This window comes from Scheffersomyces coipomensis, assembly GCF_036884675.1.
Source record: "Scheffersomyces coipomensis strain NRRL Y-17651 chromosome Unknown DFJ63scaffold_6, whole genome shotgun sequence".
In the NCBI taxonomy this organism is placed as follows: domain Eukaryota; kingdom Fungi; phylum Ascomycota; class Pichiomycetes; order Serinales; family Debaryomycetaceae; genus Scheffersomyces; species Scheffersomyces coipomensis.
The window spans coordinates 927,843-940,866 of NW_027042897.1; the positions used below are offsets into that span (position 1 = coordinate 927,843).

The 13,024-nt window shown below is 31.0% G+C and overlaps 6 protein-coding genes across 6 annotated transcripts; all 6 read right to left on the reverse strand. All coding sequences in view use genetic code 12, as the record gives it.

Annotated features, from left to right (window-relative positions):
* Nucleotides 1–427: 427 nt before the first annotated feature.
* BGL22 (Bgl22p) lies at nucleotides 428–2,872 on the reverse strand (the record flags this gene model as incomplete). Its single annotated transcript, XM_064907523.1, has 1 exon — nucleotides 428–2,872. The coding sequence occupies one exon, from the start codon at nucleotides 2,870–2,872 to the stop codon at nucleotides 428–430; it is 2,445 nt and encodes an 814-aa protein (XP_064760608.1).
* A 79-nt stretch (nucleotides 2,873–2,951) lies between these two features.
* Nucleotides 2,952–3,425, reverse strand: DFJ63DRAFT_221455 (uncharacterized protein). The gene has a single exon (XM_064904170.1). It carries the CDS (start codon nucleotides 3,272–3,274, stop codon nucleotides 3,032–3,034), a length of 243 nt encoding a protein of 80 aa, XP_064760609.1. The 5' UTR covers nucleotides 3,275–3,425; the 3' UTR covers nucleotides 2,952–3,031.
* On the reverse strand, nucleotides 3,226–6,048 carry DFJ63DRAFT_221487 (uncharacterized protein). Its single transcript, XM_064904173.1, has one exon. The coding sequence runs from the start codon at nucleotides 5,852–5,854 to the stop codon at nucleotides 3,578–3,580; it is 2,277 nt and encodes a 758-aa protein (XP_064760610.1). The 5' UTR covers nucleotides 5,855–6,048; the 3' UTR covers nucleotides 3,226–3,577.
* A 471-nt stretch (nucleotides 6,049–6,519) lies between these two features.
* DFJ63DRAFT_221452 (uncharacterized protein) lies at nucleotides 6,520–9,046 on the reverse strand. The gene has a single exon (XM_064904169.1). It carries the CDS (start codon nucleotides 8,757–8,759, stop codon nucleotides 6,606–6,608), a length of 2,154 nt encoding a protein of 717 aa, XP_064760611.1. The 5' UTR covers nucleotides 8,760–9,046; the 3' UTR covers nucleotides 6,520–6,605.
* Nucleotide 9,047: 1 nt separating this feature from the next.
* DFJ63DRAFT_221468 (uncharacterized protein) lies at nucleotides 9,048–10,760 on the reverse strand. Its single transcript, XM_064904171.1, has 2 exons — nucleotides 10,298–10,760; nucleotides 9,048–10,226 (listed from the first exon to the last, which is right to left on the reverse strand). Exons 1-2 carry the CDS (start codon nucleotides 10,464–10,466, stop codon nucleotides 9,253–9,255), a joined length of 1,143 nt encoding a protein of 380 aa, XP_064760612.1. The 5' UTR covers nucleotides 10,467–10,760; the 3' UTR covers nucleotides 9,048–9,252.
* Nucleotides 10,761–10,763: 3 nt separating this feature from the next.
* On the reverse strand, nucleotides 10,764–11,916 carry DFJ63DRAFT_320598 (SRP1/TIP1 family protein; the record flags this gene model as incomplete). The annotated part of the gene is made up of 1 exon (XM_064907212.1): nucleotides 10,764–11,916. A coding segment is annotated over exon 1 (577 nt), but the record flags the coding sequence as incomplete, so codon positions are not given.
* Nucleotides 11,917–13,024: the final 1,108 nt, after the last annotated feature.

Below are 13,024 nucleotides of genomic sequence, written 5' to 3' on the forward strand. Positions count from 1 at the left end.
TATTTCAGAATTTCTTTGACAGGTAACTAGAAAAACTGATTGCGTAATTTTAAGTTTAGTCAGGTTACAAATTCATTCGCTTTAATCATGATCCACTGTTATCAGTACACACAATACAAGAAAATATTTAAACTTTCCTGTCAGGGCTAATTTTATAAGTATTTTTTATGAAATTGTGCTCATAACGTCTTCTGAATATAAAATCAGTAACATTAAGCATTACAATATCCATGCAACCTCATTATCGCATTTTGATTTTTAACTAATACAATGCAATCGAAAATTTAAACAATTACGGTAATGTAACTAATTCTATGTAAATCACAATGTGGCTGAATGCAAAATAAATTATATAGCTCAAATAGTATTGAATCATTCTGCCCTCCCTTCCATTATTCAATTCCCTAATATGCGGCATAATTTTCAATCAGCAGCCAATATCAATTTCACCGCTAAGCTCTATCTTTCTACTTGAACTTGAAACATAAATTTTGTAAGTACCAGTTTGAATAATCCATTGTTGTGATTGGGTATCCCAAACACTTAAATCACGATGGGTTATCTTAAAGCATACATTTGTAGCTTCGCCTGGTTCAAGGAAAACTTTTTCAAATCCTCTTAAAATTTTAGGGGGTGAAGGAAGTATAGTACTTGGTAATTCAATATATAATTGAGCTACGTAACCTCCCTTGTACTTACCTTCATTTTTAACTTCAACATTGACGTCATAATAAACTTCCCATAAATCAGGATTCCCGCCAAGGCCACCACCTGATAACGGAGGTGCTATTGGTTGATCAGGATGATATCCAGCAGGATATTCAAAATTATCCCCATCATCGATTGAACGAACATTCTCATTATAAAGATATGGGTATATATAACCCGGAACAGCCTCAAATTCGTCATGAGGAAACAAAGCATCTTCAGGATCACAGACATCATCTTCAATAGTTTTAAATATTGGTAAATATTCGTCAGGGAAGGGCAAATACTCTGATGGTGAGCTAATTTCATCAATCTTTAAATTACATAATTTAAAGTTTGTATACGATAATCCAAACCCAAATTCAAATCTTGGTTTGATATTATGTTTGTCAAAAAACCTGTAATCCAGATAAATATCTCTATCAAAATTATCTTGTGGCTGCTTAATGCCTCCTAACTCATCAATTATTGGTACATAATGTTGCTTTTTCCTAGCAATAGTGAACGGCAATTTACCAGAAGGGTTAATTTCTCCAAAAAGAATTTCAGCAATGGCTTGACCAACAAATTGACCTAATGGAGGAGCATATAAAACTCCAACAACGTTTTCATTCTCTATCCATTTTTCCATATTCACAGGGCCAACAGAATTAACTACCACAATAGTTTTGCGGCATTTTTCCGCTATTGTTTCAATTAATTTATCACCATTATGCCATAATGATAAATTCTTCCTATCACCAAAATTTTCATCAACTTCAATAAATCCCTCTCCTGAATCGGCATTTACAACTACAACTGCTAAATCGGTGTAGTCTGCTAACTCTTCAACGTGATCTAATTCCCACACATCACTTGTAAAATCAACAACCATACCTTGTTCTCTGGCAAATCTTGATATAGCTTCATATGGAGTTATAACGAATGGATTATTCACTGCAGATGATCCCCAACCCGATGTTAATACACCGTCAACGCATCTCTGATCTTTGCAGTTAAACCCTTTTGGGTCAGGTCCTGCTCCAACACCAGCTATTAATAGTCTTCTAATCCCATCAGTTTTGGAAATTGGAAGGTTGTGACCATCATTTTTTAATACAACTATAGCTTCTCTAGCAACACTAAGAGCAGTTATATCACTAAATTCTGATCTTGCGTCTTGGTGCCAATTCTTTTGAACAATTGGTCCAAAATGTTGATAAGGAAATTCTTGGCCATAAGTGTGAAAAGTCCAGGAACTAAAATTTGGAATATCATCTTCAGTTGGTAAAGTAATAGTATCTACTGAGAAGAAAGGTGCTAATATTCTCATTGTCATATCATTAAGTCTATCTTGACCCAAAGTACCATTATACACAGCTCTAGTTAATAAAGGGCCCCAAAACGATTTTCCAGTTAACCATTCTTCTGGTATTTCACCTGGCATTGTCATATCTAATCCAGCTAAAGCAGAATAAACTCCTGAGTGTTGTGCACCCCAATCTGAAACCACAAATCCTTGGAATCCTAATTCTTCCTTTAGTAAATAGTTAATCAAATAAGAATTTTCACAAGCATAGGTGTTATTAACTTTATTAAAGGAACACATGACAGAACCAACACCAGCCCTAACCAAATCAGCAAATGGCCAAAGATAAACTTCATGCATGGCCCTATCACCAATATTAGAACTAATAGAACTTTCCAAACAATCCCAACCATTTTCTTCCCATTCACCAACTTGTCTAAAATGCTCTTGTTCATACCCTATCAAATGTCTTGCTGTAGCAACCACACCTTCATCTTGGATACCTTCAACGGTGGCTGCGCCCAATACACCTTGTAAATAAGGATCTGGTCCAAAACTTTCCCAATTTCTTCCACCAGCAGCTTTCAATCCAATTGGACCTATTACGGGTCCTAAAGCAATGTGAACTCCTTTGATTTTATGTTCTCTTCCAATGGCCTTACCTCTTAGATAAGCCAATCCTTTATTGAAAGTTGCTCCCGTGGCCAACTCTGATGGGAAATTAGTTACAAAATCAGTGAATCTAACTCCATTTGGTCCATCTTGTAAACATAAGTTTGGAATACCAAGTCTTGGAATGGATCCTGAATTACCAATACAAGGTCCTGAACCCCAACCTGTTCCCGTTGTTAAGTTGACCTTTTCAGTGATGGACATCTTATCAACAAGCTTTCTTGCTTTATCATAAGCCTTTTGCCAAACATGATCGATTCTTCCTCCAAGGGCTAATTGAAATGAAATTTTGTTAGTAAAAACTGATTATCAAAAAAGGATTAGACTCAAGCGGTAAAACTCTTCAATCAATCAATCAATATATCAAATGAAAGGGTAAAACGAACGAGATGGATAGTAAGGAGGTGATTTGAAGTATTCTGATAAACTATCATCTTCAATGTATTGAAATAATGGTGATTCCTCATGGAATCCTCTTTTATCTAATGATGAATTATGAACTACTTCAATTGCTGCTCCTAAGCTATTTTCAATCTCTAAAGAGTAAATACTATCAATTGAAAGCAACAATATTATAAGATATCTATACTTTAACTTAGATAGCATGATTGATGATTATTTTAGTTGTATTCACTGAACTTAGATCGTTAAAAGAGATCATCAATGGCAGTAAATATTTTGGCAGCACAGGGAAAATTTAAATTTTTTTGGCAGCAGGGTTGGTACCAATTACACAAAACTTTTTGATTTTGTCTATCAAGATAAATAATACAATAATGCAATATACATATATACACCATATATATATATATAGTTATAAATAGAGTAGATATGATAAAACTAAATCTACTGGTTTAAAAAATGCAATTAAATGAACGTGTGTCTTGTTTTTCCCAATTTGTAGTGGTATTAAGTACTCATTCTAGCCGTTACTTGAACTTGAGTTACGATGTTTGGAGCCGTGGTATTAACGTTTGAACCTTCAATGTCTAATTGTACCAAAGTTGAAGATTTCTTTAATCCTGATGGACTATTAGGACCTGAACTTGGATTTGATAAATGAACCGAAATATGAGGTTTGGAAATGCTATTTGATAATGTAGTTTCACCTTTATTAGTTAAATTACGATTAGTACCTAATGGAGAACTTTGTTTTTGAAGTGAATGAACACTTACTGAATCAGATTGAAGTATAGTAGGTGAAGTTGTTATTATAGAATGAGATAAATCAAATTTTTTCTTTGGATTTTCATCATTGGAATCATCAGAAAGTTTTATACCCGCAAATGGTTCTAATAAAGTATCCAACGTGCTTGATCTTGCATGAGTTGTTAATGGTGATGGTTGTGTATTAGGGGATGCCACTGCTGTTGCATCGTCAGACTTCAACCCTTCATCTTGAATAATGGTTGTATTCTCTTTATCTACCTTAGCTTTTGTTTCAGGAGTACTAGGTATTGATACATCAGTAGCTGCATTAGGTTTAACTTTTGGCGATGCAGTACTTGATGCTGATACAGTTTCTTCAGAAAAGAATTTCTCTAAATTCTTAAATGCAGATTCAGCATCTAATAATAAAGCACTTTCGAAATACCCAGGTCTAGAATCATCAATTTTCATATTATTTTTATATTTAACCCCATTAAATAAATTAAAAAGATCACTTCTGTAAGTCTTGGATAATTTAGTATTACCTGATAAATAAACGTTATCAAATTTAGATGGATTTTTAATGAATTGTAAGATTATAGGTTTGAAAGTTTTTGAATCTTGTAAATTATTCCTTCTAAGATCGATCTTTTCTAAATTTTGTAAATTCTCTAATCCAATAATGGATGTTAATTTATTATTATTGAAGTTTAAAGTGGATAAATATTTTAAATTTTTTGGTAATTTCCTTAAATTGGTGATATAATTATCAGCGAAATTAAGATATTTAATATTGATTAATTGATCTAATCCATCAGGTAAGTCTTGTAATAAGTTATTGGATAAATTTAATTTAACCAAGTTCCCTAAAGGACGGAATATGAATGCAGGTATGGAAGTTATGGAAGTTTCACAAATAGTTAATTGTTTTAAAAATGACCATTTTGAATCAGGTAACTTTTGATAATCTCGATTATTATGATTGTTATTATTAGTTGATTCATTGTGATTTGTTGTTGATGATGATGATATGTGTTCATTGAAAAAGAGATCCTTAGGTAATGAAGAAGGACCAGCTCCTCCATATGTTCCATTTGTTATAGTGGTGGTTGCTCTTTCACGTTTTGGGGGGTATCTAAATGCATTATTGTTGATGTTGATATTATTATTGAACGCAGGGAATTCATTGATTTCATTTATGGTACTGAAACTACTATCATCATGACTTGATAAAGGATTTGATGAAATATTTGAATTAGTGAATATATCAGTATATTTTCTAGTTGGTTTATGAGTATTGGTATTAAAACTACTTCTTCCCATTTCATCATCAATTATTAAATTAAATAAAACTTCTTCTACGTTTGAAATCTTTGAATTTCGAATGATTAAGATTCTTAATTGTTCACTTAAAATATGCCAACCAAAGATTTCATTAGGATCATAATCAATGATTTCCAATACTTGTAAATTCTTAAACATTTTAACTGGTACGGAAGTATCACAAGGGTATTCTTCATATGAACTTATAGAATTTATCTTTGTTTTAGGAGTTAAGATCAAACATGGGATCTTTGTGAATGATGAATATAAATATTTGATATCTTTATTAATAATCTTTGGATCTTTACTAAAGGCAAATGATCTCCAATAAACGGATGCACTTGAAACAATTGATTTCATAGAATTTATAGATGATATGGATCTTGTATCACTATCGAAATGTTTGGAAGAACGAGCATTATTAGCCATGAATGATATAAACGTAGGTTCATGATTTGGATTATCTAATTTCACATTCAAAGGACCAACATCAACTCCTAAACTTGAGTTTTCTATTCTTTCTGTAATATAATATAAATGATGGATGGAGAAGGTTAACCTCAATGGTTTAACTTTTAACTGAGTGTTCTTGTTTTTAGAGAAACATAGTAGACCATTAGCCAATGCTTCTTCATTCCGTCTGATGTAAGTGGCTAATCGTTGAATATAGACATCTCCCTCTATGGAGTTGTCGCTGTAATTAAAGGTCCCCATTGGATGTAGTTGTTACTTTCTATCTATCTTTCTTTCTTGGTCTGTTCCTTTCTTGGTCTTGTTATGATTTATTTGTTTATCTTAAATTGTGGTTTGTATACTTGAAACCCTAATTCCACACCAAAAATGAGAACCTCAAAATGCAAATGATGATGGTAGATGTCTGTATGCAAGGTGAGGTGGGTTGGGTTGGGTTGGGTTGGTGAAAGGAGTTGAAGCAAGGAAGGAATGAATGGGTAAGGAATGCAAAGATCTTATAAAAAATATGTCTATATTTTGATATTATTATTTAGTTATTTTGAGTATGGCTTTTTGATATTTTTGTTTTTTGTTTTGTTTTGATTTTCGATTATTGTGACGTTTTGAGATTTTGTTTGATACGGTTTGTATGCAGAATTTCCTATTTGGGACTAGTATGGATCTCAATCTTATAAGGAAAAAGGCTATATATAGAAACACTGTTGGTGTTGGTTATTCCTTAATGAGGAGTTATTCAAAGAGGACAAGTGGTATTCGTAGTTATATACTAATATTATCAATTCATGGAATACAAATTTATCAGATGGCATTTTTAACCTAATGGTTTTGAGGCCAGTTATACGCTACCAATAGGTAAGTTATATACACACGGATAAGGGAAGATATTTTGTAGTTAGATGTATATTTATTAGTTGTAAATACAGTTGTTAAAAGTAAGATTAACTGTTTATCACTTTAATAATCCAACTGCAGTGGAATATGTATTTTTACACTAACTATATTTAGCTTCAATTTCACTTAAGGTACAACTACGAGAATCTGGTTCTGAAATTCTGTCAGTAATCATGATTTCTAAGTCTTCACAATCCTTCTTCATCAGTTCTTGCAATGTCTGCATATCACAAGTTTTATTCAGCCTTCCAAAATCAACGACATAAATTGAATAGTTTGTTCTATCATACATGAAGTTTCCTAGTTGTAAGTTTCCATGACTTACATTCAATTTATGAAGATTTTGTAAAACTTCTCTTAATTTTGGAGCCCAATTTTCATTCCAAATTTCTTCAAGATTTTCACCTTCTAATTTCATCATTTTAATATAAAATCCACTAAGAGATATTTCTTTTTGATAGCTTATTGTGTGCATAAATGTTTTATTATCATTTCTAAGATACCCAATTTCCAAACATTTTGGTTTAAACTGGAAATCTTCATTTATAAACATATGAGTGGAAGCTTCACGAACAAATGAATCAAAAACTATACTGAATCTTTCATTAAAAGAAGTTGTATTGTTATTATTTACCTTACTTCTTATTGGGTCAAAGATCTTGTATATGCTACCGTCAGTATCTTCTACAATAACGGAGTGGCTTTCTTGAAAATCATCACCTCTTAGTATTGACAGAATGTTGATTGAATTGAAATCTTTAAATACAATGTTTTTGAATAATTTGGAGAATTCAAGGAGTGAAACGTATTCTTGAAGGATATTTTTCTCCGTATCATGTATGGCAGCTAATTGAATATTTTCTGGCATTGAATCAGGAGTTGGAACTGTTGAAATTATATTAACAAATTTCTCTAATAATTGATAATTCATTTCCCATTGAAATTCTCTTTGCTTTTTAGTCATAACCATTGAATCTATAAGACGAGCATACATGGGTTCTGGTATGGCTTTTGCATAAATGATAACAAACATGATAATGAAAATAGCTACTGAAAATGATCCTAATTTAGCATCATATGAAAATAGCTTAGACTTTAAACCATGCACATTGGATGAATCCGATCCTTCTCCCAAAGCATTTGGTTCTAAGACAACTCCCACTATAAATTCCCCATCAGAAATGAAAAATGAGTTAGATTTACAAATTAAAGCTTTATGGAATGCAGTCAGAAAGACTTCTATAAATTTTCTACTTGCTGTATCTGATTTATCCTTTGAATTAATAAAACTTTGATAATTAAATTTAAGTCCATCAAGTTTAATTTCTAAAGGTACACGAATAGTTTTAACTTGGATAATAATATGAACCCATGCCAATCTAAACAAATTAATTTGGTCCCAATTTTCCATAGTTTCTGGTTCTAATCTCACTGTTTCTTGTTGCAGAATTTTGATAAAAGATCTAAACCCTAAAAATAGGCTACGAGAACTAACTAATAGATCAAATAAGTATGATAAGATACTCAGGTCTTCGTCTCTATTAGGTTGGTCAGGAATTTTTTCTATATTAAAGTCTGATATTTTATTGGGGATTATGTCAAATATTTTCAAGTTTGATTCTATTAATCTGGTATTTTCTCTTTCAGCCAATGGAAAGTAAAATCCAGATTCACTTATGAAAGAATTAAATGTTGAAGAAGGATTCACATTGGTTTTTAATCTTTTGTTTTCGGTTGAATTTAGTAAGACTTCAAAGTTTGATTTGTTGATTTCAAGTGTATAATTTGACTTAGATATCACTTTGTCTCTGAATAATTTTGTTTGTTCAGAGTACCTCTTAAAGTCCATGACTTGTAGTGAATCAACCAAAGGGTATGAATTTCTAATTTGAAAAACCACTATTGAATGATAACGTAAATTTATTTTTTTATATAATTTCACACTTTCAATATCGAAATCATTGTTTATATAATGCAGGTTGTTTAACTTGTAGATCATTAGGAGTAATAATTTGTACTTATCAGCATAGCGTTTCCAAAGTTCTAAAAATTCTTTGAACTCAGTTGAAGTCAGACATTCTTCATCGAAATCAATATCTTTCAAGATTTCCTTTAATTCATTCAACCCATCATGATAAACTTTAGAGATTTTTGGATCATCTAAAGTAGCATATAAATTAACTGTTTTATGTCGATTCTCCCTATAAAAGGCGATGAATTGATCACAGTTGACCAACTCAAGGATTCGACTCATCTTAACCTTAATCTGATAATTTCTATCTTAAGTCTTATATAGATATCTTTATAATATACTTGTAGAACAAAAAGCTATGTTATGTTGTAAAAGTGTTATGTTTAAAAATTATGGGAAATTACAGTGAGGTTGTGCGCTTTTGGTTGCATTTTGCAATTTTTACGTTTGTGTAATATGACTTCCGCAAATTTAGTCTAAGATTATATCAACCAAAACCGTTTTACTTCAACTTTAATTAACTGATGATTTTGATAACGAAACATAAAGATATATATAATACATATTAATGAATCTAATATTTGAGCGTTTTATATTTTAAATTTTCCTTATTTACAGACACTATAGACTGACTAAATTAATAACAATAATAATAATAATAATAATATCCCTGATAACTAAACCCATATTAAATCAAATGGAAAACAAAATAAATAAATATAAACAAACTTGAAAGGCATATGTAAAAAAAAAAAAATAAATAACCGTTTAGTAACTATACTTCAATAGCATGTTCACTTCTTAAAGAACTGGTTTGATCAGTACTATCATAAAGTGAAGGTTCAAATTGACTTGCTCTATCATTAGTTCTAATACTTACAGCATATGAACTAGTAGCACCAGTAGTGGGATGAACAGTTAATCTTTCCATGATTGAAGATGGAGCAATACCAACTGTACTACAATTGGTATCAATACTTCTTCTTCTAATTCTTCTGGTTGAACTTGCCAATGTAACTATTGATTCACTATCACGATCTTGACCTGTCGTTGGACTATTAGGTTGTAAAGTAGCACCGGAATTAGGAGGTACTATGACAACTGCGGCTCCTTGTTGCTGTTGTTGTTGTTGAAATTGTTGTTGTTGCTGTTGTTGTAATAATAATATAGGTGTAAGTGATGCACCATTTGATGTGGCTGTACTTGGAGCTAAAGAAGTTTCAGTAGTTGAAGCATCTAAACTATTTTCATCATGAACATTACCACTTAAAATAGATGGAGCTTTAGTTGATTGTCTTGAAGTGATAGATTTTAATGGAATAGTACTTATATTATCTGAAAATTGATCTCGTTCTTCTAATTCTCCTTCATTTCTACTATCAAATGAAACAAATGATCTACTTTCAGCATTTGGATCAATTCTTAATTGTCTACCATTAGAACCATTATGATTATTATTATTATTATTATTTACAATGTTATTGACATTAAGATGATTATTTGGAATGGTATTTGATTCATCTAAACGACGTCTATTGGCACCACGAACTTTAGGTTGACCTTGTGGTTGAGTTTGAGTTTGATTTCTAGGTCTTGAACCTGACCAATTATTTCCATTTTGATTCCATGCTGGACCTCCTTGTGATGATTGAGATGTAGGTGGTTGTTTATTAGGGGTTTGCATTAATCTTCTGACCCATCCGAATCGTTGTTTAGGTTGTCTTCTATCGGCAGGTAAACGATTATTCACTAGATGCTAAAGTTAGTATATCATGTTCTCGATTATTACAACCCATTATACCTCATATGATTATACATACCTCCATTATTAAAGGGTGGATTTGAGTTTATATTATTTGTACTTGTGGGCCCTGGATTTGAATTTGAAGTTAAATTTGAATTTAAGTGAGACCCATTGCCGACGGTTGAACCATCAGGGTTAACTATCACCGGTATGGATTGTGTATTACTCGTAGTATAGTTTGACATGACGATAGATATGATTAGAAAGTCTATATGGTATAAACTTGAACTAAAGTAGCTGGTTCTAGGGTTACATTTTATTTATATTTAAATTTTAGTTCATTTTCTTTAAAAAGGAGGAGCAAGCAGGAGCATACCACAAAAAAAAAGTTAACCAGGTACGGTATATAACGATGAACCTCATTCACCCTAATAATAATAACATTCCTTGTTCGTCAATTATACATTTAGTTAATTTAAAGGGAAAATGTTTGAAGTATAATAGATTGGAGAATGCATAATGATACAATTGATAAATTTACACCCTAAAATCAATTTTTAATATTGCTATTTTAAGTAAAAACTACAAAATCATATATAATAAATATAAGCCAATGCTCCTAATACAAAATTTTCCCACCGCGAACCCTCATCATCATCATCATGGGTAAACATCATATGGAATTGATCTTCATTCTCTAAACTAACATGGCTAAAATGGTTCCAACCGAAAATAAAAATGATCCCTTTTTAAAATTTGATCCCATATTAATCCCTTCCCCAGCTGATGTAGATGTTGTGGCTGGTGGAACAAGTGATGCAGAAAAATTAACCGGTAACTTTGAACTCTTGGTGCTCGTGGTTTTTGAACTGGTTGTTTTTACACTGGTCGAACTTGATGTATGACCATTTGTACTTGTTGTCGTAGCAGTGGATGTAGTAGCACCTGTTTCAATCGACCCTTCTAATCTTGAACTATACCATGGTAAATTGGTAGCAAACGTTTCCAATTGACTGATATTAATCTCCCCATTACTACTTAATAAGGAAGTATAAGCATCATTGGTATAAGTTTGAACTTCAATAGCAAGAGAAGTTAATCCTTCGGGGACTGATACAGTGGCAGTTTCAATGTATTGTATATAATCTGATAAATGAGATTTAGCATCATTTACAAATATAGTTAAGAAATGTAATTGAGATGAATCTAATGATTCAGCATTGATAAATGATGATAAATTAAGTAATAATGTAATTGAAAGTATTGATATTAAGTTCATGATGTCTTGATCTGGATTGGATAAAGAAGAAGAAGAAGAGATTATTTCACTTCAAAACAAATGGGCTATGTGAACGTACTTATATACTTTGAATCAATCAACTAAGCCTATTCCAAAATGAAAACCGATGGTTCCATATTTAGTTATTATACTTTCCTTATACCGTGATTGCAAAAAAGCGCAAACTGAAAAAAAAAATGTGGGAGTTAAAGCGGAGAAAAATGTGGGATAAATCTTTCATAAGATAAAATTAACTTTTTTGAGAACAAAGGACGTGAATGTATTATTAGATCATGTAATTTTGAAGGAAGGAAGGAGGGTATAGTGGCTAAAAATAAAACTTATTGTTATTGTTAGATGGCATGAAGTTGCCGTTTTTAGCACAGATTATAAGAGTAAAAAATTACTAAATGTAGTTATAGATATATATATATGTATGTATTTCGTTAAACATTAGAAAAGGAAATGCAAAAGTACAAGAACAAGAAAAAAATGTAGCAGCCATTGATGTGATGTGGCACATATACAATGATGAATAATAATAGTTAATTATTATTCAGAATATAAACAAAGATATGAATTATCTAATAAAACTAATAATAAAAGGTAAAAACTAATAATAATAATAATGAGTAGTAACAGTAAAGGAAGAGTTAGATTTGAAAACAGGGTAATATATGGATAAAGGATAAAGTTTTGAATCCAGACAAGGTAATATCAATTCGAAAACTATAGTCCCAACATCATAAAAAAATCAAACACCAAAATAAAAGTCATAAAAAAGTCATTGAAAATACCGATAATTCAAAAAAACCCTTTACCCCAAACCAAATAAACCACCTCTTTTCAAATCACTTTCTCTCTCTCCTTCCTAAATAAACAATCAAAACAAATAAAAGAACAAACTATATAAAAAAGGACCTCCCCTACCTGAAAAAATAAAATCTTAAAACTAAGAACAATAAAAGAAGGAAAGTTATTATAATATATATATATGAAAGAAACAACATAGATGAAAAAATAAATTGTATGTATGTATGTATAAGCGTGTGTATATGTATGTATGTGATGATATGATGATATGTCTTTTTTTTTATTTTTATAAGTGTAACCCTTGGAATATGTATAAAATGCAATGATTTGATAAATAAGTTGTGTAATTTTTTAAATGCTTGTAGTAGTAAAAATAATGATGATTGATGTTGATGATGATGAATTATAAAATTTTGGGAAAGGAATAATATTAATAATTTACATGAGAATGAATGATATTTATGGATAAATGGTTTTTAATAAATAAATAACACTGTCTAAAACTCTATATGTATATGAATTGAATGAATAAATGGATAGGACTGGAATGGAATGAATGAATGGATAAAATATAGGGTTTCTTAAAGCATCTCACTCATCATTAACTACAACAACAAGAACAAAGAACAACTGGATAAGGAAAACATCTCTTTAAAACAAAACTAAGGGCTATGGATGGATGGATGGATGGATACAACATACAATTCAAAA